General features: G+C 46.7%; 1 protein-coding gene across 1 annotated transcript in view; it reads right to left on the bottom strand.

Moving 5' to 3' along the window:
• ZNF618 (zinc finger protein 618) overlaps nucleotides 1–27,034 on the bottom strand; it is a 95,742-nt gene that overhangs the window by 17,861 nt on the left and 50,847 nt on the right. The window contains exons 4-7 of the mRNA XM_065418847.1: nucleotides 20,888–20,977; nucleotides 18,043–18,120; nucleotides 16,630–16,719; nucleotides 5,337–5,417 (exon numbers count right to left, since the gene is read on the bottom strand). Coding sequence (XP_065274919.1) covers nucleotides 5,337–5,417; nucleotides 16,630–16,719; nucleotides 18,043–18,120; nucleotides 20,888–20,977 — 339 coding nt within the window. The remainder of the gene's footprint in view (nucleotides 1–5,336; nucleotides 5,418–16,629; nucleotides 16,720–18,042; nucleotides 18,121–20,887; nucleotides 20,978–27,034) is intronic.

Genomic DNA, 27,034 nt, shown 5'->3' on the forward strand with positions numbered 1-27,034 from the left:
AGGGGCACATCTCTGGGCACCACTTCTCTCCCTCCCTCCCTCCCACAGCCGTTCCCTGGCAGCCGGGGCTGTGCCTTTAATTTTCAGTGCCTCTTGGAAAAGCTGCATCAGGAGCTCTACCCAGAGAAGGTGCCAGTTACCTCTCCAGAGCTTTGTATCGGCGGCTCACGTGACGCGCACAGCATACCAACGACACTGTCGCTTGTCCCACATTTCCCCCACCACACGTATGGGAAGAAGGAACAGAAGGAAGGTAAGAGACTAACTGCTAACAAACCAGGTCTCCACCTACAGCTAGGCATCCAGATGGCACCAGAGCATTGTCTGGCACTCAGAGTCACTAATGCAATTCTGCACAGCCGACAGTCACCAGGAATGAGAATATGTGTTTGGACTCATTCCTGGGAGTACAAAGGAATGAAAGAAAAAGGTGGCTGGCTGGAAGAGCCAAAGAGGAGGGCAGAATGGGAAACAGCACATAAGGACGCAATGAGTGGAGGTCAGAGAAAAAGAATGAAACTGGGGGAGACAAAAGAGGTAGAGAGAATACAGAGAAGGAAGGGGGGGATGAAACAAGAAAGACACAGTCACAAGGTGACATTTCATTGCTTTCACTCCATGGCCTGCATGACAGCTCGTGTTCCAGAGTTCACCACAGATGGTGTTTATGGTGCAGTAGTTGGCTTCTGAAATTCACACACTACTGGGATTTTTTGCTCTCTTGACCCAGAAGGAACATCCTCTCTTTTCTTCTCCACCTAAGGCACCAACACACTGAGAGCTGGCCCTGAAAGGCTTACTGGTGTCATTCAGTTCTCGTGGTCCAAGCACTGGTTTGGGCTAGCCCGCTGACACTCTCCCTGCAGCCTGCCAGACATAAGCTAATAAAATAAAAGAGACACAACAGCAATGCTTGTCATGATGTAAAGAGATAAGCAGACCAGAGAAAACTCCAGTTTAAGCAGAGAGAAAAGATTTTTGTGAAGGGCTTTCTTAGTTCATTTTAGGTGTTCCTAAAGTTGCAATGCAGATACAAGCTGACTCAACAGAACCCTGAGAGTGATTTGATTTGTTTAAAGGGGCTGGAAGAGGGGGTAACAATGCATCAGTATTTAAAGCACTTTCAATAGTACAGACTTTCCTAATGCTACCCAGAACAGCTTCCCCTTTTTCCATGTTTTGTGTTTCTTTTGCATTGTCTGCTGCGCTGATTTCTGTTCTCCACATTAATTTCCCCTCCTGACATCAACTAATGGCCGCTGGCCAATATCTTTGAAAACTCGTGGCAATCAGGTAGGGTGACCAGATAGCAAGTGTGAAAAATCGGGATGGGGTTGGGGGTAATAGGAACCTATATAAGAAAAAGACCCCAAAATCGGGACTGTCCCTATAAAATCGAGACATCTGGTCACCTTATGATCGGGGGAGGTCCCGGACAATTGGAAAAAGGCAAATATAGTGCCCATCTTTAAAAAAGAGTAGGAGGATAATCCGGGGAACTACAGACCAGTCAGCCTCACCTCAGTCCCCGGAAAAATCACAGAGCAGCTCCTCAAGGAATCCATTTTGAAGCACTTGGAGGAGAGGAAAGTGATCAGGAACAGTCAGCATGGATTCACCAAGGGCAAGTCATGCCTGACCAACCTGATTGACTTCTATAATGAGATAACTGGCTCTGTGGATATGGGGAAAGCAGTGGACGTGATATACCTTGAATTTAGCATAGCTTTTGATACGGTCTCCCACAGTATTCTTGCCAGCAAGTTAAAAAAGTATGGACTGGATGAATGGACTGTAAGGTGGATAGAAAGCTGGCTAGATCGTCTGGCTCAACGGGTAGTGATCAACGGCTTGATGTCTAGTTGGCAGCCAGTATCAAGCGGCGTGCCCCCGGGGTCGGTCCTGGAGTCGGTTTTGTTCAACGTTTTCATTAATGATCTGGATGATGGGATGAATTGCACCCTCTGCAAGTTCGTGGATGACACTAAGCTGCGGGGAGAGGTAGATATGCTGGAGGGTAGGGATAAAGTCCAGAGTGACCTAGACAAATTGGAGGATTAGGCCAAACGAAATCTGATGAGGTTCAACAAGGACAAGTGCAGAGTCCTGCACTTAGGAAGGAAGAATCCCATGCAGTGCTACAGGCTGGGGACTGACTGGCTAAGTAACAGTTCTGCAGAAAAGGACCTGGGGATTACAGTGGACGTGAAGTTGGATATGAGTCAACAGTGTGCCCTTGTTGCCAAGAAGGCCAACGGCTTATTGGGCTGCATTAGTAAGAGCATTGCCATTGATCGAGGGAAGTGATTATTCCCCTCTATTCGGCACTGGTGAGGCCACATCTGGAGTATTGCGTCCAGTTTTGGGGCCCCCACTACAGAAAGGATGTGGACAAATTGGAGAGAGTCCAGCAGAGGGCAACGAAAATGATTAGGGGGCTGGGGCACATGACTTACGAGGAGAGGCTGAGGGAACTGCGATTGTTTAGTCTGCAGAAGAGAAGAATGAGGGGGGATTTGATAGCATCCTTCAACTACCTGAAGGGGGGTTCCAAAGAGGATGGAGCTCGGCTGTTCTCAGTGGCGGCAGATGACAGAACAAGGAGCAATAGTCTCAAGTTGCAGTGGGGGAGGTCTAGGTTGGATATTATGAAAAACTATTTCACTAGGAGGGTGGTGAAGCACTGGAATGGGTTCCCTAGGGAGGTGGTGGAATCTCCATCCTTAGAGGTTTTTAAGGCCTGGCTTTACAAAGCCCTGGCTGGGCTGATTTAGTAGGGGTTGGTCCTGCTTTGAGCAGGAGGTTGGACTAGATGACCTCCTGAGGTCTCTTCCAACCCTAATCTTCTATGATTCTAAACCAAGAGAACAGGTTTGTAGCCTGGGAGCTTTACAACACAACTCTCCTACAGCTGGTCACAAGGTGTTCAGAGTTCTACCTGAAAAGTGACTATAAAACAGATGTGCCAAACCCACGAAAAAAAATGCAGAAATTGGGCTTGTTTTTGGTTTAATTGGCTTGTGTGTTGCTTGTTGGCTAGTTTTTGGCTTGTTGCTTGTTTGGCTTGTAGCTTGTTGCTTCTTTTTTTTGATCGGCTCTCAGCAAGCAGGGGCAAGAGGGGTGAGAGTCAGGGGTGCACAGCGAGCCCACCATAGTCCCAGACTGCACGCCGGGGGATCTAGTCACATAGGGTGTTGGGGTTCTTAGGGATTGGCTTGTTTTGGCCTTGTTTTGAAATGGGATTAGCTTGGTTTTTAGCTTATTGTGAAAGTGGGGGTGCTTATTTACCGCGTGAAAGTTGGTAACTGTGCTATAAAACAGGCATGAGAGGGCTGCAAGCTTATCTAAGGCTGCACATCAAATATGCTCATTTTACAAATAATTTTTTCCCCTAACTGCCAGTCCTGCAGCCCCTCCCCCCAATCTGAGAGTCCTTTTCTTGTGTATTCACCAGCATTAAAAGTTTCTGCAGCCTGCATGCTCTCAGTGACAACTGTCTACAGATTAAGCCCCCTGTGCACACCTGTCAGTGAGTTTGCGCAGGTATAACTCATTCGTCTTTAGTTGACTTTGAAAACAGTTCTGTTGATGGTGCACAGGAAGGAAGATAATTCAGCTCCTGCTCCCATAGCTGAGCGGGTTCTGCAGGGCACACAAGAATGACGAAGTAATACACACTGGCTGGAGGTTCCACAGGTGCCTAGAGGAATTAGGCACCCAAATCCTATTGGCTTTCAAAGCTGCGCACCTAACTGGCGTAAACCTGTTTGAAACCCCAGCTACATATTTTTGTGCTAAAGGCAGGAGATCTGACTCAGGGAGTGGATCTGTCAGGTAGGAAGGGGCCACTTCAGAGAAGTGCTACATGTCACGCCGATGAGTCCAGCACTTTATATGAACTGAAAGACTTTACAGTCATTTCTAGCTGCCAGGCTTTGCTGGTCAAGGAGACTGGACACCAGTGACGTGAAGAGGGGCCAGGACTCTGCCAATTTCTTGGCACCCGTGGGAGCTGCTGCCCAGCTGTTGGAGGAGGACTAGAGAGCACAAGGGCCTGAGACACAGAGACAAGTTCAGACTCCTTTGTTTGTCTGTCCCAGAATAAAGTGAATACCTCATTTGTTCAGGTTTGTTCCCCATAGTATTATACCCAGTAGATCAGTAACAACTAGCTCTCTCTCCAATTCACTATAGCCCTCTGCATAGGAGTGTGTGGGATTTCCCACATCATTCCATTCCCTTTTCATACACTGGTCCAGAGAGCTGTACCGGCTGCTTCAGGGGAAGGTTAAACCCCTGTGATGGATAATTTGCAACATGCCCAAAGAGGAAGTTTCTCCTTACCCCTGGCAGGTAGTGGTTGGCTTATCTCCGAAGCAGGAGGGTTTCTATCCTTTAGCTGTTCAATTCTAGTTAGTGTAACTGTGAAGGATGTTTCTATTATTCTGAAGCAGCATGGCAGATTCTCAGATCTGGCACAACATGTAGGGCTCTTCTTCGACTATCATGCTGTCAGGTTATTGAACCTTACATAGAGATGCTGAGATATTTATGATGAGTCTCTCCAGGTGTGTACCTTTAGCTCCGATCTCGGAGAATAAGAGGGGCTGTATACCACTCTGAGGGAACTACCGGGTGGGGGAGAAAGAAATTCCTGCAGGAAAAGCTCTACAAACAGTCAAACTAGGGGCGACTGTCTAGGCTGAGGGTTATGCTTTGTTGCTGCTGTTTTAAGTTACTGACAGAAGGAAGCTCCAGGAAGAGGATACAATTGAGTCCTCCCAAGTGTGTATAGAATTTGGTCAGAGCAAGGTGGGATAACGACATGCTCCCCCATTTGTCAGTTGATGCCCTGATCCAGTGGGACAGCTTATAATGAGCTCTGAGACAGCCTCCAGGTACAACAAAGTTACCACATTCAGTATCACTGAGATGTGTAATGTGCAAAGTGCCATTATATTTATAATCCTCTGAAACCTCCAAATAGAGCTGCTCTGTGAAAAATGGCTTGGCTTCAGCGAGACTTGACTTGTATACCCACAAACAACTAGGCCTACTTTACCTCAGGCTCCCCCCAGCAACATTAGTCAGATCCCCTATGTCTGGATCTTTGTCTCCAATTTTAAAGGCATTTGAGTCGTAGACCCACTTATCACAATTCAAACAGACTGTAGGATGGCACAAACCTTGGGGTGATGCTGAGGAAAACACTGAGTAATTGAATACTTTACAGACTGAGCCTGCTAAATAGATAATTACTTTAATCACAAGTTAATTCAACTTCTGCCCTGCCCTGGGGATCGTAAATACCAGCAGGAGGGAGTGAGCACACTTACCACTAGAGTTTTGGGAGCTGCTGTTTGTTTCTTCAAAGTTGTTTTGCACTTTGCCTTCCACTCTCCTACTGAATGCGCTTTCTGCTGGGTGGAGAACAAAGGGTGATGATGAGTGATCAGTACTGGACCCAGGATTGCTCAGCGGGGAGGCAGATGTCATGCTCCTGTGCCATGTAATCTTAGACCCTGAACAGAGCAGAAAGGTCTAATCCCCCATCTCTGAGGCAAAGGGCCAGATTCACTGAAGGGGTAACAGGCAGATATTTTTCACATTGCCTTCTGGCAGAGGAGGCCTGGATGGAACTCCTACGGAGCCCGTGAACACCATTCCTGACTGGACCAAAGGGACTGTAGTAGAGTGATGTGAAGCCTTCCCTTTTATCTTTCCCCTCCCAAGGGAATGAGCAGCTCTCACAGCCTATGGTACAGGTGACCAGGCCTGGGGATGAACCGAGGCTCTCACCATGGCAGTATAGAGAATCCACCATTAAGCCGCTATGCCTGGTCTCTTTTTGCATTGCAATGAATAACTGGCATTCCCGTTTTAAGATTCTCCCCAACAATCTGCACAGCAGTCTCCCCAGTGGAGGAGTGAAGGATTATTTGGAAGCCCATCAGTAATGATTCATGAGACCACCTTAGGGGGTAACTAGAAACAATGCAAGGTGTCCCTTCCCTCTGTACCCATAAAGTGAGCACATTCACTGCACAAGGAGACCACCCCCCAGGGACCCAGGCTCTGATTCCCTGCAATGCCGTGCCAGCTCTTGCGGCAATCCCCAAAGGAGCTCAGCACAACACTTTGATCTTGGAGAGAACTAGCTCTAACAGCACGTGACGATATCCTGCAGCAACGGCCATGAACCCTGCAGTATCCTGGAGCCTTAATGTACAGCAGAACCTTGCTAATTCACACATCCCATAACCTGCAGTCTCTGAGCACAGATTGAACAGTGAGGTCTCATCTCATGCATACGTCTTTGCTTTTACAATAGTGTCGCAGTAAATACACTGCCCTAGATATGAAGGATCAATCATAAATATTTAAAGCTAAACTACACTTGCCAAATCAATGAGCACCGTCACTGCCTGGATGCATTATTCTTGCTTTTTATTTAGTTTATGTCCTAATGCACAGAATTCGCAGCTCTCAACGGGTCTATTTTCAGTGTGAACTAATGAGGCTCTGCTGTATTTTCTTCAGGGGGTGGAATGGATTTTGTGGGCAGAGAAGTTGCAGGGTGAAGTGAGGAAAGAGACCTGAAATTCAGGGGTGACAGGGTCAGAAAATTCCCTTTAATAATGATATTAGATCCTTAGAAAGTTGAGGCATCAGAATTAACCCCTGAGATTTTCATAAACAGACTCTGGCTAGCAGACGCTTCATCACATTCTTTTGCTGAACTGTGGCTGTGGCTAAGGACCCGCTCTTTGATTCCAGCCACACCTGGATTGCATGTGGCTGCTGATCCACGAATATGGGCCACTCAATTCCCTAGCCTGGGGTCAGACAGCTATTGACTGGCTATGCTGTTACAATGTTGAATTGGTGTTAAGCCCCTGATGCTCTCAATCTGCTCTGCTCCTGATTTTTTAAAATAAAGGAGAGCAGGACAATGTTGTTTTCTAACTAATTCAGTAGTTAAGTAATTATTACTAGGACTAGTTGTTAAACTCCAACGATCAATAAAGAAGTGTTAGGAATGCCAGAGCTTTGTCAGGTGGCGCAGTGGGACGAAGAGACTGTATGATACAATGGGGTAACCTTTACCTGTAGAGACCCAGGTTCAAATCCTGGCTTATGTCACAAATGAAAATGAGCTGGAGGCCTCTGGAGATGTATGAAAAAAATATAGTTCCCGTGGTTTGGGTTTCCGCTCTCTCTCTTTTGTTTTTTCAGACTGACAACAAGAGAAACAAGCTGGTCCAATATTTCTCCTTGGACTCTTTGGGGTATTCCCACTTTAGCAAACCTTTGTATCCAAAGCAAAACGTCAACCAAATCTTGAACCCGGAGACAACATCAGGAAACTACACAGGTCCCATGGGTCGGTGTCTGTGGAAAACCCCACCCTTCTGGAGGCTCTGCAAGGATCATAGAGGGTTTCCACTATGCTCTGGGTCCCACCCTGACCCATTTGGGAAGGTCTTTGACTAACTGGGGCATTAGAAAGGTGTTGCTTCAGGAGAAGAGTCTACCTGGACAGAGTTTTCGGCCAAGGTACTTGTGCTAGGAGTCCCAGCAGCCACTAAAATTCTCTTAGGACAAGACACTGGCTGGAAATACACCATGCACCATTCCACTGAAGCAACCAAATGGACAAGGTAAACCCTGGGTTTTAAATGATTTTCTCCAGGTTCAATTTGCAAGGCTCAGGCTTCATGTAATATCTCCCCCCAAAAAGGGAGAAAAGGACTTGTCCTGTTTACCCAATTCATTGACACATTTTTTTAATAGAAAAGGGAAAAATCTCTTTCCAAAAAAATCTCCCAGTTTTTGCCCTGATGAGTCTGGCCTCTGACGATTAAGGCCCCTAATTAGGTTCCTTTTGCTTTTGTAATAAACATGAAAACTGGACGAAGTTGTCACAAGTTTAGATAAAGAACAAAAAGTCTCCTCCACTCAGACTCCTAAAATATATGAAACGGACAGACCTCAGTTAGTAACAAAATCAATGAAACGTATACGGACTGCCATAACAATAAGGAATGTCAGGACCCATAAGCGACTGTTGTTGTCAGAAGACAGGTCACTCCTTGCAATTCTGAGGTAGGGGCAGATGTGTGTGTCACTAACAAAAATAACCTAAGCATTGTTCTTGTTTAAAATGCTGGAAAGCAGAGGTCTCTCTCAACACAGCTCATCCTAGGCATCTGCCCATGCCAGACATTTCAGGGATGATTTAAACAGACATCTGCCTGACCCAGATATAAGAGGCTGGTTAACTAGCCATACTCCAGTATTACAATGTAGAAGGCCAGTTATCCAGACATCTGCCAGTTCCCGAGATTTAAGAGAATGCTTCACTATCCTATGGAAATGTGAACCCTACATCTCAGATCTTTCTTTTTTAAATTCTAATCACAACGTTTCTTATTTCCCATCTTATTTAGAACAGGGGGGCAGGAAAGAAGGAGACAGATATTCAAACTTGATTCTTCTTACGTGCCTGCGATGTAATTGCACTGCTAATCTCGCTGCTGGAGCCCCTTGGTTCCCTTGGTGAATGAAGCACCGTTAGAACGTGTGTACGGCTTCCCACTCAACTAAGCTGCAAGCCCCGAAAGCAACATCTTGAGGCTAAAAAAACCTGACAACCCACGAAGCAAACCTCACTCAGGAAGCTCTCCTCAGTTTGTGACACCAGGATTTGAACCAGGGTCTAGTTTGATGCTTTTTAATAAGGTTTAATTTAAATGATAAATCTGGCACAATTGGGGATGGGAGGAGCTAGGTGATTGCTGATTTTAATGATCATTTGTATAGTGCCAACATCTTCGCTCCTTCCTGTGTTTGCTTCTCTGGGACAGCCTTGATGGCAGTGGATTTTGAGTCCAGTGAAGGGCAAAAGGCAACCCAGGGCAGGAGTGGGCGCTAAGCAGGGAAGAAAGTCAATGGTGTAAAGGCAATTGGTACCTGTCGTGGCCTTGCTTCCTGGGGATCCAGAATTTGGAGCGCGGAACATCTGGGATTGGGATGCCGGTGGGATACCGGACGGGGAGCGGTGCAGGAGGGTGGAACATCGGATTATGGAGGCCGGTGTTTTTTTGCCGGATTGGCTCGCCTGTGTCTTCACTGCCACGAAGAGTGGAGATCGAGAGAACTCTGGATATGAAGACTCAGAACTAGTGCCAGGATAGTCAGTCAGCTCCCAGAATCTGTGCCATCTGGGAGGATAGCTTTCCAATAGTCATGCTTGTGATTCCCTTATAAGGGGACCTGCAGCAATTGTGGATCCACTGAATCCCATACAACATAAACGGATTTCCCCACTCACCCAAAGGGACAGATTCTTCAAGCGTATTGATTTTACTGTATACCTTTAGCTGCTGTTTGACCAATCCAAAATGGCCAGGAATCCCACTACTTCCCCTCCCGCACCGCCAGACACACCCAGGATATCCAGAGGGTCTATTTGTTTGAACAGGGACACGCTGTGAACAGGGATGGGGTGTAGCTGCACGTTTATGCTTCACATCTGAGTTAAACAGTTTCTGGGCAAAGCTGGCTTCTAATTTGCTTCTTTGATCATGAAATCTAGAGGAATTTACATTCTTGCTCCCTGAGCCTTAAACGCCCCCAAGATTTTGGAGATCTGTGTCTGCCTCATTTTTCCCTCCAATTCGGCTGACTTTTTTTTTTTTAAAAGGTATGGGAGTGGGGAGGGAGGTGAGCCATGAGTCAGATTTTCCATTCTATGAGTCAGGAGGGGTCCTTTGGATGCCATCTCACGTCAAAAGAGCTGGCGAGATGTAGCCGAGTTCTGTGCATTATTGGGGCTACGTTCTTAGAGTGTTACCTGATGTACAGGGAACCTCTTTGGTATCTGCAGTGAGTGGGGAGGATCACCAGTCATTCTTAATGCCTAAAGCCTTGGGAAAGTCCTTTGGCACAGGAGTCCCTATCCAGACACAAAAGTTTTTTTTTTTTTTTAAATACTGAAGCATGGGGCAACTTGATAATCACCCCAATTTCTCAGCATCTCTTTTCAATTGAGGTCTGGACATGGCTCCTGTAGCCAAACATCACTGTGCCAAGCATCAGCCAGAGAGGGTCATTAAATAAGAAGGTTCTCTCCCTGCCCCTCGACCAGACTCGTTATTACTTTCTATTCGCCAAGAGTATGAGGGACCCAGTGCATTGCCTCAAGACTGTAGGGCTGACGCCAACAACTGTGTAACAGGATTACTGCTTAGGGTGTCACTGCAGGCTCCCTGCTTTCCTCACCTCAGGGCCCTTTAAGAACTCCCAAAGGCTTTCTTTGGTTAGCAATACCCCTGCCTTGGACTAATTTAATACCAGAGCCAGTTACAACAGCCTAGAGTCCCAAACCAAAGTCCATTCCAACAACACAAAGGAAAAGTCCATACTTAGCTCGGGCATTTTCTCCCACCCCCAGGACTCTTCTTCCGTTCCATTCTGATTTCTCAGCCAGTCCCTCCAGCACTCCCTCGCTGGGGCTCTGATGTCCAGTCCCAAATGTAGTCAGGGTTTCCTGTCCCCTGCTCACTGGGCTTTACCATCCAAGCTCTGTGGTGACATGGCCCTGCAGGACTGCCAGAGCATAGCTTCCCCCTCTTATTGCAGCTGCCTTCTGCTCTTTAGAGGGAACTGCCTGATTCCCCTCAGAGGAGCTCATCACATAATCAGGGCCAGCCTAGCGCTAGGCTCTGCAGACTGGACAAATCACCCTATTACAAGCTGCTTTCTACATCTCAACAGCTTAAAGCGGAAACAATTCTCCAAGGTAAGGGACTCCTCATCTGTGAGCTAACATTACAAAAGCAGAGTGAGGAGAAACTCCCCGCAAACCAGTGACTCCATCCAGACCTGGGATATAGGCTCATTTGCACAGACCTGAGCTGGTGGATGCTACAGACCCCATACGGAGCTGCCCTCTCCCTTCGCTAATTTACTCTTTGCCAGCATCTGAAAGTTATAAACAAGGCGCATCTCACACAAAGCACCCTGTGCACGAATACCTCCAACCCATCGTCGTGGTTTGCACAAATCCAGGGGGGCATTTCTCTGAAAGGGGCATGGGCTTCTGCAGAGGAGTTCACTGGTGGCTCTACTGCGGCTTTGGCACAGACAGTTCTGCTCTGCTTGGGCTGTGGCCAGCTGAGTAGGTGGGGACTCGATTTTGCTTTCCAGGCTTCAGCTCAGCCCCCCGGGATAATCCTGCTGCAGCTGCTGCGGAAGCGGCAGTAGGGATGGTTTCCTGCCTATGTCTCACCAAGCAGGGGTGGGCGAGGCTCTGCGGCCTGCAATGTGCAGGGGGTCAGACTAGATGATCATGATGGTCCCTCCTGGGCTTAGGGTCTATGAGCATCACCAGGGGCTGTTCTTGTCAACGGTTGCTTTGTTCCCAATCTCTACCAAGTGAAAGCAATGAAAACCCGCTGAATGTTCAGTGTCAGGAACATGCAGGGCCATCCCAGGCCCCCCTGCAGTCCAGGGACTGCCCTCTTTGTGAAACCTGAATGGTGACGCCTGGGCAATCTGACAACTCCAAAGCAGATTTCCCTTCCCTGTATTGACACTGGCCAGTGTAAATGGATACGATGTCTCATCACGCATCTCTTGAGGACACACAGATCTACTTTTTGGCCTCAGAGTATCAATGTAAGAGTGGGGCTTACTTTACTCCCCTTCCTCGCAAGCTGCTCAGAGGTGGTGCTTCAGATTCAGCCAGTGAGGGCTAGGGCAGCAGAAGCTACCGCATCTGAAAATGGATGGGCAGCCAGAATCCTACGGGACAGGCAACAGCCTGTCAGGGTCACAGAGCATTATTTCCAGTGGCCTGAAGGATGCTTCAAATTTGTTACAAAAGGATCATTTTAGTCTTAGAGACACCAAATTGCAAATTCTCTCTGAAGTCCAAATCTAAGCAATAATACCCAACGAATATATGCAGATAGGATCCTGTGGATCCTTTGCACATCTCCTGAACACACACAGAACTGGAATCCACGGAACTCATTGCCACAAGATGTCATGGAGGCCAAGATTCAAAGACAGATTGGACATTTATATGGATAACAAGACAATTGAGTTATAATAGTCAATGCTACAAAAAGAGTGCTGGAAGGCCTAAGCTAATCTCTAAATATTAGAGACCAGGGTCAGACCTAATGTCGGGGGCAGGTTATCCCGTAATTGCCCACTGTGGGATTTCTTGCACCTTCCTTTTATGCATCTGGTGCTGGCCACAGTCACAGCCAGGAGAAGGGGCTAGACAGACCATGTGCTGGATCCAGTCTGGCAATTTCTATGTTCCACTACAGCAGAGTTATCTTGTACAGAGGGACCTTGACATGAACTTCAAGTTCTACGCCTGCCAGATGGCGGCAGTAAAAGATGCAGCCAGGCAGCCATTTTAACAGTCTGCTGAACCTACTTAGTGTCAAATGAAATAAAAAGAGGGGACGGGGGAGGGAGGGGCTGGCTTTCTAACTACTTTAGTCCACTCCAGATAAAAGACTACACACATTTCCACATCAAGTTTCTGAAGAAAGGCTGGAGAGGTGATTGACTGATTGAGATGGAACCTCACCATCACCTCCGGAAGGAATCTGGGATGCCTCTTCAAAACTACCTTAACTTTGAAGAACGTGGTAGAAGGCGATTGCTTCCAAGGGCCTGGAACTTGATACACCAAGCTGACATCACTGCCGCTGGGAAAGTGACCGTCCACTTAAAAAAATCTGAGCTCATAGCTATCAAGTTTTCTGTCTGCCAAGAAAAAGCCCCTATTCTCCTCTGGAACATCCTATCTGATGCCAGGGCAGTGAAAGAGCAGGTGATGGGATCTCACCCAGTACTGCTCACTGAGATGGAAGAAGCACAAACAGAGGTGTATCCAACCTCATGAGAACTAGACCTTTGCCCTCTTAGCTGGTATGAGCCTGTGGGCAGGAACTAGGCCCACTATTGACAAGGATGGTTAATGCTGCCCTTTTGAAGGGCACAATGGCCATGGCCTTAAAGAAACAGTCAGTGGTTTCCATGATCCTTTCACGTCTGGTTTTCATCATGGGAGTGATGGATGCCAATGCTCATGCAGGTTTTATCCGACCCTACCACTCTGCACCAGTAACTATGAAGTTTGCTACCACATCTGTAGTGCTCTGGTTCCTCCCTCGTGAGATTCCACAGCCTGCATTTCACAAGCCAAGAAACTGGAGGCTTTTTTGTTTGGTCAGAATCTCAGCTGTGCTGGTTCTATCTACACTGTAAACCATAGTGTTAGGGGCCCCAATCACAACACAGCCATCCCCTACCATGGATAACACACAGGTCCATCTTGTGCCATAGGTGAGACCTTATGCATGTTTTCAAAATGTCCCTAAATCTTCCCCAGCCATGAACAGCCGTGCAGCAACAGCTGGGGAAATGTTTAAAACCTACTTACAATCCAGGAGAGAGCCATGTTCTCTGGTCTGAACTGTATTATACATGGGTCCCCCCAACACAGGTTTTTATATAGCATAGATGGACCTTTCGGTGATACAGGAACATGTATTTTTTAAAAGTGACCTCCCCCCAACTCTAATAGGATGAAATCATGCCCTCCTCCCAAGCCGTGTATCTTACTGAGGCACTTGGCATTAAGAACTCCTGGCGATCATCCCCACTCACTGCAACTGCTCCCTCCTGCTCGGGAACGTGTCTCCAATCTGTACAGAAATCGGTGACAGCTCACAGGGTTGTACGGACCCACAATCACACTGAAAGCTGCTGCAGACCCCTCAGGATGGGAGCCCTCATCTCATCCTCCTTTTGGTCTCGTTTTCAAATAGCATCAGAGAAGAAAAAGAGAGAAACTTCAGCAGGGAAACTGAGCTCAAGCAAAGAGACACAGAAAATCTGAGCGTTATGGCTGGAGCTTTCCTTGCCTGGCCCCACTCTGGCTGGTCTTGCAGGGTTGGTGGGATGACTCACTATTTGCAGACCCCAATGCCACAGGCCAGGATAAAGACAAAGTCGCCTTTAACTCCCCAGGTTGCCAGTGGATTGATAAGTGTCTCTCACTGCACCAAAACTGAAGTGTTCCAGCTCACCTCACGGGGCTTTGGAGCCGTGCAAGGCAAGGGAGAACACCAACGGCCGGCCTGTTTTAGTAACCAACCCATCTCTCTGAATAATCACTAGGGCCAGTGGTTTGTCACAGTAAATGATCTGAAAAGTCTCTGGGCATGGAAAAACAGGATGGGGAAAATCAAGAATGCAGAGTTTAAAAAAACCCTTAAAGTTGCAGGTGACATTATTCTAAAGTGTGTTTTAAAACTAATTAAGACCATTTACAGAAAATAGTTTGAAACCATTTACACAGCCATTCTCCCACCCAACAAGAGGCGAGGAGCAGGGGCAGTCACCTCTCTGCCTGCACTGCTTCCCTGCCTTCCCCTTGGCCAAGGCAGCAGCAGAAGCCATGCTGCAAGGATACTTCTCACACCAACTCTGGAAACTCTGTGCCTCTTCCTCCAAAAACCAGAGACCACGATGGAATCCATGGCCTCTCCTATGATACAACTATATCCCTAATGATGAGAGCACCTAATCCCTCAGCCTCCCTGCAGCCCAGGTTTTAACTCAGCAGTTCTCCTGGCTCTCAGTGAAATGGATTCAACTCCACCTTCTCTCCCCCCCAATTCTCCCCCACAGATTGTCCTAAAGCATGAGGTTTTTTAAAGCCACGAGAGACCCAGAATCTAAGATTCCCATTGATCATAATGCAGCCTTCTTACTTGTCTTGTGAATTTCTATCATATGATGGACTGAAAATCCTAAATGTTCTGCATAGGCAGGAAGGGGAAGATTTCTGGTGGGTCATCCAGCAGCTGGAATCAGAACCCAGGGGTCTTTTCATATAGATACTTCCATGAGAAGTATAAACTTGTCTTTCTCTACTCCGTGGGCTATTGGGGCTATAACCAGCAGCTGTTTTATGTTATTACCAAGAAGAATGGAGAGATTACCTTTATACTGGCACATCCTGGGAAGGTGAGAGTCTATTCTAGGTGAACAGAGATTCCATGCTAAATCCACAGCACAATGTTCCTTATTTAAACAAGGACTGGGTTTCCTTGGTTACTGTGTAGAGCATCTGACTGGGGATCCCAGAGCCTTGGTTAACCGAGGATCCATCTATGCTGTAAAACTGACCTAGTGCTGACAATCACCAGTGATGGGTCTCCTCTGATGCCATCTACACCTGTAGTTAAGATCATTTCCTACTCCAGCTGAGGGGTGTCAGGAGAGACCAATTACTGAGGACATCTGTGAACAGTGGGCCAGTTTCCTAGTGTAGATGGGGCCTTAGAACATTAATTCTGTGAAAGTGGGTGACAGAGATGACCTTTGCTTCCATACCTTGCACCACTGTCCTCGAAATTATCTCAATACTCCAGAAAATTTGTAATGAAACTGGCAAGCTGTTAAGAGCCAACTACTTTTGACCTTCCTTAAAAGTTCAGAAGCCCGGTGGACAGTGTCTCCAGTTTATTGTGGATAAAAATTACATCCACTCCATTAATAAAATAATAATCATAATAATTCAAAACCTAATTACAACAACCGCAATTTTGGTGAGCTATTGAAGAAACAAGGTGTTAGCTCCCCCTGCTGGCTACAGATGAGTAGTTAATCAAAAGCTAATTCCAGAGCCATGCACACCCATCCTCCACTCATAGTCATTATGGACAGAGATGAGAGCAAAACAGCACCCACATTGGCTTCTAGCCATTAAAATAAAAATACAGTGCAGGGGAAAAACTGGGAAAGGAACATATGGATGAAAGTGGAAGTGTCCGAACCAGCCCCCAAACTCTGCCAGAACGAATGTAATTAGAATTTCCCAGGACTATTTCACTAGAAGTTTACATATGAGCTACATATAACTGCTGTTCATGACCTCTCCTTCATCTGATAGCTCTGCCCTTCAGAATCCAGATTTCAGTGTCTCTAGTAGGCTTTCAAGCGGCGCTGCAGCAGCTCCCTGGCACAAACATTTTATCGGCCCTGTGATTTAGCAGCAAACTGCCCAAGTAATTTTCATAATTTCAAAAACCATTTTGAACTCACTGTCTGTAACAGTTTCTTGGGAGCTTGTAAGAAAATCTGTTTCCCCACAGCATGCATGCTCATTTGTTATTTAGCGCAGCTTAGGAGAGCTTGGCTGTGGACACTGGTTTGTTACTGTATGGTTGCTTGGGAGAGCAGGCGGTAATTTGTACAGGAGTGTGCTTGTGTATATAAAGACAGAGTACTGGAGCTTGTTATTTAAAAAAATGGACACCAAAAATGGCACTGATTTTGCAGACAGATGGTAAAAAGGTCAGTCAAATTATGGATCTTCCTAACTTTAACAGCATCTCTTTAAGAAATGGTTTCATCTCTGCTTTACAACGTTCTGGTCAGCACACCTTCAGCTGCCTAAGAGCCATATGCACACTGGGTGTAATGGAAGAATCCATCAGACCGGCTTCTTTCCACTATGCCCCTAAAGTCAATTACCAACCATTGTAAATCATACTCTGTAATGAAACAGATCTCCAGCAGGATACTCACTAATAGGTGCATGCAGCGCCACATGTTCCTGGTAGGGAGTGTAATATTTGTACTGCTTGCCACAGAATTCACATGTATAATTGCCAGTTTCTGTGAAGATGAAACAAAGAGTCTGTAAGAAAGGAACCCAGCATCACCTCGCATAATTACTTTCTTTCTTACTTTTTATGTGTGAACGTGGTGCTTGATAAAAAGAAATAGCGTGATTCATAGTCCTTCATTCTGACAGGGAGCGTTTCAAGCAAGCATTGAGAACCACTTTCACAAAGGGAGGTGAAGCACTGTGATCTGCACCCACAACCTGCAACCTTTTTCTCCTACCGATGGGAAAATTAAACCCCAGATGCTACAGTGGTGGACTCGGTACAACCATCCCAATAGATCTGAACAGCACAGAAGGTACTCACAGGTTAAGTGAGCTGCCAAAAATCAGACAACGAATCAGATGCAAGACAAGGGCAAGAATCCCAGTCTCCTGATTCCCTGTCGCAGGCAGGAACCAGTGGTCCATGCTGTCTCTCCCTATGCCGCGACAATGGCTATATACAGCCAGTGATGGATGAACCACTGAATGTTCAAATAAGCACCCAGAAGTGCAAATTTTGATTCATATTTCCAGAACTTATTGGGATTGTAAAACTGGGCTGGAAATCTCAGGAGAAAGGGCTTTCTTGCAAGACCTGTGGTACTTGCTGTGTCTGTTGGTGCTGCAAATAGCACAGAAATGTCTCGGTATTTTAGCACCATCCCTTCCAGCCAGAGCCAGAGAGATCAGACCAGGGCAGAACCGCAAACACAGGAAAATAATAAACATGTTAACCCAACATTTTCAAATTTAACAGGTTCAGCATGAAGTTTGGTCAAAGTCTGGTCATTTCTTTATTTTATCTGCATTGGTTTGCCCATCTGACAAGCAGGCAGTGTGCAAACTGCACCTGTCCTCCAGTCAGCTCTGCCAAGGTACCTCAACCCCTAACCTGCAGCTGGGATAAACTCTACCAAACTTCCTTTCAGCTGTGACCTAATCCTGGATTTGAGCACACACTGCCAAGGTGAAAGGTGAGTGCACTCATCCATGCCAACCCCCTCACCACGGAACACCATACCATACTTTATTAAAACGCATACAAGAAGGGGATTTGCATTAAGAACAAACTCAATTTCCTGGACACTTAACAAACATGTAAAGAAGGGAACTTCTGTAGATGTTTAAAATACATTTCTCAGTTTACGTGGCTGCTGGGTTTCCTGTTTATTAGAAATGAGATGCATCCCGCAACAACTTTCAAGTTTCAGCATCTTCACGTAAGTGTATTGATCTCCCACTGTTATCCAGGAGGAACCTTAGCAAGAGCCAGGTTTGAAACCTTATGCTATGTTTTATGACTTCCAAAACTGTATTATAAATCATACTTGGACCAATCTTCTGAAATGGTTCTGGCTCCTCCTCTTTCACTTCATCTGCTGCTATGACTGTCTGGTCATAAGGGTCTGCAAAAGAACAAAACCAGCAGAGAGCTGACAACACCCCAAGGCTTTCTGTACACAGTTACAAGCACTGAATGCACTGGCACGTGCAGTTACATTTCTATCTGACACAGGATTCCAAAGCACAATGTTCAAATTTCCCTCTTTCAGTCCCTCTCACTTACCATCCCTCATGCCCACCCAGATATTAACCCCTTCTAGCACAATAATATGATTTGAAGATAAATCAAAAATCAGAGAAAGATTGCACAAATTTCAAAGCTTGATTTATATTTTTTGTCTTCCACTGCACCCCTCCCCCGAAACTAAATGTTTTACCCTGTTTGAAACTGGGCATAGTAATGCAGTATACATTCAGCAAACACTGGGCTAGATGGACCTTTGGTCTAACCCAGTATGGCCGTTCTTATGTTCACTGACCAATGAGGTTAAGCTGTGCCATCTAATGGCACAGCTTGTAGCCAATCAGAACCCAACCCATCTTATGAAGTAATTTCATTTATGCCACAAGCAATTTCAAAATGACTAAAGCACTTATCGTTTGTTTCTCTGATTTTCACAAGTCTAGATCAAATGCATATGCAACAAAAGCCTGGTATCTAATAGGGCTGGGCATCATGCTACTGGCTGTACGTAACATTGCTACACACTGAGAGACCGAGCTGGCGCCCACTGAAGTCAAGGACAAAATGCCACTGGCTTCCGTGAGTGCAGAACTGGGTTTATTGTGCCGGGGAACTACTGAATGCTTGTAAAGGTCTGTGAAATAAAGCACACAAAGGATCTCTGCTTACCTGCCCGGTTTTCTGGGGCCCCTTCCACACTAAAAACTAACACAGAATAGAAGAAGGGGTGGGGGGGGGGAAACAAAACAGAAATTAAATCCTCTTAAATGGCCTTGTTTTACTCCTGTATTTCATCCACAGGGTCAATGCAGTTCAGCACCACAGAATAAGCCAGGCTCCCTTCTCCCATCCCTCATCTCCCAGGCAGCAGTCACACAGGGAAATACTTGAGCATGCCCAGCCCTAGTGTACATAGATCCTCAAGGCCTTTGTTAGAACACACTAACATAAATGCACAGCTGCCTCGCACCCATGTCTACTGAAACACAACCAATCACTCAGAGGCATCCAAGCAAGCGGTGTCTTAGAGAAACACAAGTGGCAGCCATTTTAATAGCTTCAGCTTCCTTATTAGCTTTGAACTAGAGTGATGACGACACATTTCAAGTAGAAGCAGATAGGTTGGACTAGATGACCTCCTGAGGTCTCTTCCAACCCCAATCTTCTATGATTCTATGTGTAGCCTATCTTTCAATCCCAGTGACTTAATGTCTATGACCTCACATGAAGGACGGAGAATCCAGCACCATTACAGGGTGCTGGGGAATGCCAACCGACCTTAATGCTAGTCTCGGAGTTCCAAAATTTCAATCAAAAACAGAAAATGTTTTTTTGACAAAATTTCTTGTGAAAAACATTGGGGCAGTACTGGTCACGGGTACTGGCCACGAGTAATCTGCTTCATTGGAGCAGCCTATGGCACAGACATTGCCTGCTGCACTTCCTGGCTGAGTAAAGTGCAGCATTGACAGCTCGATCTGCCATGAGGAGGAGCTTGGCTAGGGTAAATAGGGCAGCAAACACATACAAATAATGTAAAAAATCCTTAATATCGTTAAAGTGAAACCGCCGCCAGTTGTTCTAGGCTGCCTGCATTCACACTGAAACAATTCAACGTTTACACCGGAAAACAGTCCTTTAAAGCAGAGCTGTGGGAAGAACTGATTTTTTCGACTCACTGGCAGTTCTGGAAAAAAAATATTCTGGGACTGAAAGGAACCAGGATGGAATTTTCAGCAAATCAAAAAATCATGTCAATTAAAACACAGAACATTTTGGTTTTAGGCACCATTCACAAAAGTGAGGCGAACAGCCCAGTAGTGTGGACACTCATTTGTGATGGGGGAGACCCAGATTGAAATCACTGCTCTGGGGCCGGGTCTTTGTATAAATAATCCCAGTTCTGCAGCAAGGACTTGAACTCGCGTCCCCCACATCCCACGCGAGTGCCCTAGCCACCAGGCGTTAGGCTGAAGTAGACCTTCCCTCAGTCCCTTTATGAATTTCACCAGGAAAATAAAGTTGTTTCCTTTCAGAAATGTCAAAACCAACCGTTCTGACATTTCCAAAAAAGTTTTTTTTTCAACCAAACCAATTTGCCAAAATTGACACAAATTCTCAAAGTATGTTTTTGGACCCAAATCTGCATTTTTTCAGTGAAAAAAGTTTTGCCGAGATTTCCTTTGAAGTCCACTGGCTCAGACATAGGCACATCAGTTCAGAACTGCATTGGCTGGCAAGTCTACCTGCATTTGGAGCTCTGTAATGATCCCACAGAGAGCCATGCTAAAATTGGGTCCTCTGAGGTCAGAAACCAGACACAATACGACTTTGCCTAGCCAAGGACTAGACTGGCAATTTATCTTGAGGCCCAGAGCTATAACAAATCTGTAGTGATCCTCAACTTTACTATGAAGACATGGCTTGCTGAGACTGCAGGTCCCAGTGTGAGGGTGCTATCACCATCCAAACAGGTTGAAGCAGAGCAGGTTAGGACCTGATTTATTTGAGCTTCGTGTTAAGGTTGCGTGCCATTGTAAGACCCCATGGCAGCATTTTGCCAATGAATCACACTTTGTCTAACCCCACATAAAACAATCACTATTTCCCAGCCCAATTTGACAAGGTGCTGAAGCAGTACTCACCATCCACAGCATGCAGGTCTCTGTGCTCTTGGAAACAGCTGTAGTATTTATATTTTTTCCCACAAATGTCACATGTGTACCTAAAATTGTCTGTAGGAAGAAGGAACAAATTCCTTTTAGAAACATTGGGGTGAAAGGCAAGAGCTCCAGTGGACATTTCTGAATCACAGGATCCATCCATTCACCCCCATTTCCCCCAGACTCTCTCTCAAATGGCTTACCCACTGTAGCAATCACTGCTTCACACCTACCCAGGTGTGCATCATACACTCTAGCTTCAGACATATCTCATGAGTTTCAGTCATAGGAAAAGCCGGACAGTTCAGCTGTCCAATAAAACCTGTATAGGACCCACGCAGCACTGGAGAGGGGCCAGAACAAGCATGCAGGTCCACAGCTACCACTACAGCTGAAACTGGCCCAAGAAGGCTGTTCTGGGGTCTCCTCAGGGCAGTTGTAGGTCATGACTGAGGTGCACTGGCAGAGCTGTGCAAGGACCCAATACTTGAATACTGAAGAGTTGTTGGAGAACATTGACAATACATTGACTAAGCTAGGCATGGTGTCAATGTGCATATGGGGTAATTTCACGAGCACCATGCACATTAATATTGGGGGGAGGCAGGGAGGACCACCCCCACCCTGTAAAGTGTAGTTCCTCTGTTACAGTGACTGCAACAAGGGCGCAGTCATACTCCACAGATCTGTTCCTGGGGCATCTGTCAGATCTACTGGCTGTAGCAACAAAGACCTTTTTCTGCTGTTTACACCTCTTGTTAGTTCTGCAGAGCCAGCACAGCTGAGGGCTGGTATCATGAGCCTGCTGGCGCTTGTTTACCTGGGCCCCATGAAGCCAGGTCCCAGTTGGAGGCTCTGCCCTGGCGGTCCAATTGGTGGAGTCCCAGAGCAGCTGATTGGCTCGCTAGCCCTACTCAAGCCAGCGGCAGGAACAGGGAGCTGTCTGAACTGGGTTCCACTCTGTTCTAAACTGTGCGCCTTGCGGCTCCCGCGGCTTGAGTTCCTGGCATCCTGATCCGGGGTGACTCCTAGCATCTGATCCATGCTTCTCACCCCGGTATCCTGACCCAGCTGCCTCCTGTCTTGTGACCCTGGACTCTGGGTCTGTCTGCCCGTGACCCGGCCGTGACAGCTTGTTTGGACCACAATTACCTTGAGGGAGCGAGCTTGGTGCGAGGATGGACCCAGCAGCACCACTGCAGCCACTAGAAGCATCAGACTCGCCCGGATGTGCCCTCCGCCTCCAGGCAGATAATCAAGCCCTGAAGGCCCAAGTTGCCTAGCTGACCTCGGATAATCAGCGGCTGCAGGAGCAAGCGAGGCAGCTCAGCACTGAGAATACCGTGCTGCGCACACAGTGCAGAGTGCCTTGCAATACTATTGCCCCAGCAGTTCCGGTGCTTCATGAACCATGCCAGCTTCTGACATGTCCCCAAATCCATCCCTCTGACCAGGCTAAGGCGGCCCTGGTAATCTGCCTGCTGACAGGAGACTGTCCCCTGCAGGCCATTATTCAGGGACAGAGAAATAACACAGTTTGTTATGATACATTCCCCACATTGTCCCCTGACCCTTGACATCTCCTGGCTGAACCTTCATAATCCCCTCATTCACTGACGAGAACAGAAAGTCACCGTCCCATCAGAGCTCTGCTGACAGCAGGGCCGGGACCGCAGACATTGCACCCAGACCCAAGAAGGCTCAAGTAGGTGTAGCTGCCCACAGTGAAGCACCCATGGGAGGAACTATGGAACTCCCCCCCAAGCGCCATAACTATGCTGATGTCTTTGAGAAGAAGAATGCAGAAAACCTCCCCCTGCACTGGGACTAGGACTGCCCCGTAGAACTTCAGCCGGGCGATGATATCACTTGGATGGATATACACAATGTTAAAGCCTGAACTGACGGCATTGTGAGAATATCTCCAAGGGAACCTGGCCCGGGGGCTCATCTGCAAATCAACTTCACCAGCCAGCACCCCGGTCCTTTTCATAAAAAGGAAGGATGGAAGCCACCGCCTCTGTGTTAATTACCGAGCCCTAAAGCAGATAATAATCTGGAACCGTTACCCACTACCCCGATCCCTGAGTTATTGGACCTTGTGGGGGCTGCCTGCATATTCATGCAACTGGATCTCCAGGGCGCTTACAATCACCTCTGGATTCGATAGGTGGATGAATGGAAGACGGCCTTTCGGACTGGCTATGGCCCCTTTGAATATTTAGTTATGCCACTCAGACTGACGCACCAGCAACGTTCCAGCACTTTATCAGCAACATGCTCCGAGACCTACTGGACCGGTTTGTGGCACTTAGACAACACACTGATCTTCTCAGACGAACTGGACCAACACATCACACATGGCCATACAGTTCTGGGGAGACGACGACAACACAGTCTCTACAGTAACTTGGAGAAGTGCTCATTTGATCAGACTTCAGCTGAGTTCCTGGGATTCATCCTGTCCCCGGAAGGAATCAAGATGGATCTGCACAAGGTCCAGGCAGTCCGCAACTGGGCAGCCTCCCACAATGTGTGTGACCTTCAATGTTTTTTAGGCTTCCCAAACTTCTACCGCAGGTTCATTTAGAATTTTTCAAAACAAGCCGAGCCCCTCACTGCCCTACTCTGAAAAAATGCCAAGTTTCATTGGTCACCCAAGGCCCAGCATGAAGCTCTGAATTGAATCTTGCTTTCACCACTGCTCCAGTATTGGCCCACCCCAACATGGCACAAGCTTTTGTTATGGAAGTTGATACCTCTAGTACGGTGATCAGAGCAGTGCTCTCCCAAAGGCATGGACCCAAGCAAATGCTGCACCCCATCGCCTACTACTCAAGGAAGCTTATACCTGCTGAGTGAAACTAGGAGATCTTGGGCAAGGAGCTCCTGGCAATTAAGACCGCCTTCAAAGAGTCATGACACTACTTGGAAGGGACCTGTCATCCGGTCCAAGTGTTTACAGACCACAAGAATCTGGAGTACCTGTGCAGGGCCAAGGCCCTGAACCAACCACAGCTCCAATAGGCCCTATTCTTTTCCCAGTTCAACTTTACCTTGACCTACCACCCTGGAACCAGGAACAGCAAGGACAATGCCTTGTCCCAAAGATATGGCTCCGAGCCACAAGGCCCCAGTCTGGAACCAGCCCACATTCTCAAGTCCCATAACTTTCGTAATGTGACTCGCCGCCAGGACCTGCTTGCGCTCATCCGCTCTGTCTCCGTCTCCGTAATTCCACCTGACAAGTTGGCCATTGTTAACTGAGAACTACATGACACCTGGGAGGGGATCACATTTGTGAGAGACAGCCTCTATGCTCCCCTAGGACCTGCAAAGGTGGTGGTCCATCCATTGTGCCACGACTCCACCTTGGCAGGACTCTTAGGGCAATATAAAACCCAACGATTAACATCATGTTTCTTCTGGTGGCTACGAATGTGTCCCACAATAAAGACCTTTGTAGCTTCCTGCCAGGTGTGTGCCTGCACCAAGATCCCTCTCCAGAAACCCTGCAGAGCTCCCTAGGGTTGTATTGGAGGAATCCTGGAGCAGCTGATTGGCCCACTGGCCCTACTTAAGCCTGCAGCAGGAACAGGAAGCTGTCTGAATTCCACCCTGTTCTGGACTGTGTGCTTCCTGCTTCCACTCCCACATCTTGACCCGGTGTGACTCCTGGCATCTGATTTGTAGGTCTGATTTCCAGTTTGTCTCCTGCCTCCGAACCCCTCGTATCCTGATCCAGCCTGTCTCTGGTTCCTGACTCCTGGTTCTGATCTCCACTTTGCCTAATCTCCCGATATTCTGAACCAGCTGACTCATGATTTCTGTCTTGTGACTGTGGACTCTGGCTCTGAGTACTAGGTCTGACCACCCACAACCTGGCAGTGACAGCTGGTCTACACTAGGAATTTATATCGGCAAGAGATGTAGCTATACCAGCCTAACCCCCGGTGTAGACAGTGGTTGGTCAATGGAACAATTCTGCTGTCGACCTAACCTAGCTACTGCCTCTCAGGAAGGTGGATTACCTACAACGATGGGAGAACCCCTCCCTCATGAGTGTAGGTAGTATCTACACTGAAGTGCTACAGTGATGCAACTTCAACTCCTTCCTAGCACTGAGGAATTAATCTGAGAAAGGACTGAGCAGAATCTGCTCCATGAGGAGAATACATTGGCTTGGATATGTTTAATTGATAAGTGCATAATTCCAGAAGAGGAGGAGAAACTAGTATGCTGCAAAGGGACTAAAGGGAGAGGGAATGAAAGGCAGGTTATAACATGAAGCCTCTCAGCCTAGGCAGGAAACTGAAATGCACAGATGACGACTTAGCCTGCAGGCAACGCACAGGGGAAGTTCCAGAAGACTGGACAAAAGCTAATGTTGTGCCAATTTTTAAAAAGGGTAAACAGGATGACCCGGGTAATTGCAGGCCTGTCAGTCTGACATCAATCCCAGGCAAGATAATGGAGCGGCTGATAACAGGACTTGATTAATAAAGAATTAAAGGGGGGCAATGTAATTAATGCAAATCAACATGGGTTTATGGAAAATAGATCCTGTCAAACTCACAGGATCTTTTTTTGATGAGATTACAAAGTTTGGTTGATAAAAGTAATATATTTAGACTTCTGTAAGGTGTTTGACTTGGTACTACACAACATTTTGATTAAAAAACTAGAATGATATAAAATTAACATGGAATTCGTTAAATGGATTAAAACTGGCTAACCAAGAGGTCTCAAAATGTAATTGAAAATGGAGACTTGTCATCAAGCAATGTGTTTCCAGTGGGATCCCGCAGGTATCGGTTCTTGGCCTTACCCTATTTAACGTTTTTATCAATGACCTCGAAGAAACCATAAAATCATCACTGATAAAGTTTGCAGATGACACAAAAATTAGGAGAGTGGTATATGACGAACAGGATAGGCCACAGATTCAGAGTGATCTGGACCTTTTGGTAAACTGGGGGCAAGCAAACACTATGCATTTTAATACGGTTAAATCATAGAATCATAGAATATCAGGGTTGGAAGGGACCTCAGGAATATATATATAGGAACAAAGAATGTAGGCCATACTTACAGGATGGGGGACTCTATCCTGGGAATCAATGACTCAGAAAAAGATTTGGGGGTCATAATGGCTGATCAGCTGAATGTCAGCTCCCAGTCTAACACTGTGGCCAAAAGGGCTAATGCGATCCCTGGATGCATGAAGACGGGAATCTCAAGTAAGAGTAGAGAGGTTATTTTTCTTCTGTATTTGGCACTGGTGCAACTGTCTGCTGGAATCCCGTGTCCAGTTCTGGTGCCCACAATTCCAGAAGGACGGTGATAAATTGGAGAGGGGTCAGAGAAGAGCCATGAGAATGATAAAAGGATTGGAAAACCTGCTGTATAGTGAGAGACTCAAACAGCTCAATCTATTTAGCTTAACAAAGAGAAGGTTAAGGGGTGACTTAATTACAGTTTATATGAACCTAGATAGGGAACAAATATTTAATAATGAGCTCTTCAATCCAGCAGAGAAAGGTATGACATGATCCAAGTGCTGGAAGTTGAAGCTAGACAAATTCACACTGGTAATAAGGTGTTAATTTTTGACAGAGAGAGTAATTAACCATTGGAACAATGTACCAAAGGTTGTGGTGGATTTTCCATAACTGACCATTTTTAAATTAAGATGGGATGTTTTTCTAATAGCTCTGCTCTGGGAATTATTTGGGGAGGTTTTAGGGCCTGTGCTATACAGCTGGTCAGACTAGATGATCAGAGTGGTCCCTTGTGGCTTTGGAACTATGAATCTACTAGCCTAAGACACAGGAAAAGCCCTACGGAGAAATGTGCAGTCAGATACAGGAGATTCAGCTCACTCAAGCACTGGAGCAGAAAGACTGTAATCACAAAGAGCTTGATGGGGACATAGCAGGGCAAGGCAGAAACACTATATGCAAACTATCTACAAACCACTATGTAATCTGCAACTGCCGTCAGCAAAATAAAGGAGGCAGCTTGGGTTGCGCTGTTGGAGGACCAGTCCTTGAAGCCCAGGCAGCGGTAATCTCAGACACTTCCCAGAACCTGCTGAGTGTACTGCACACATCCCGGGATACTGTGCGT

This window comes from Emys orbicularis, chromosome 18, assembly GCF_028017835.1.
Source record: "Emys orbicularis isolate rEmyOrb1 chromosome 18, rEmyOrb1.hap1, whole genome shotgun sequence".
Classification (NCBI taxonomy): Eukaryota; Metazoa; Chordata; order Testudines; family Emydidae; genus Emys; species Emys orbicularis.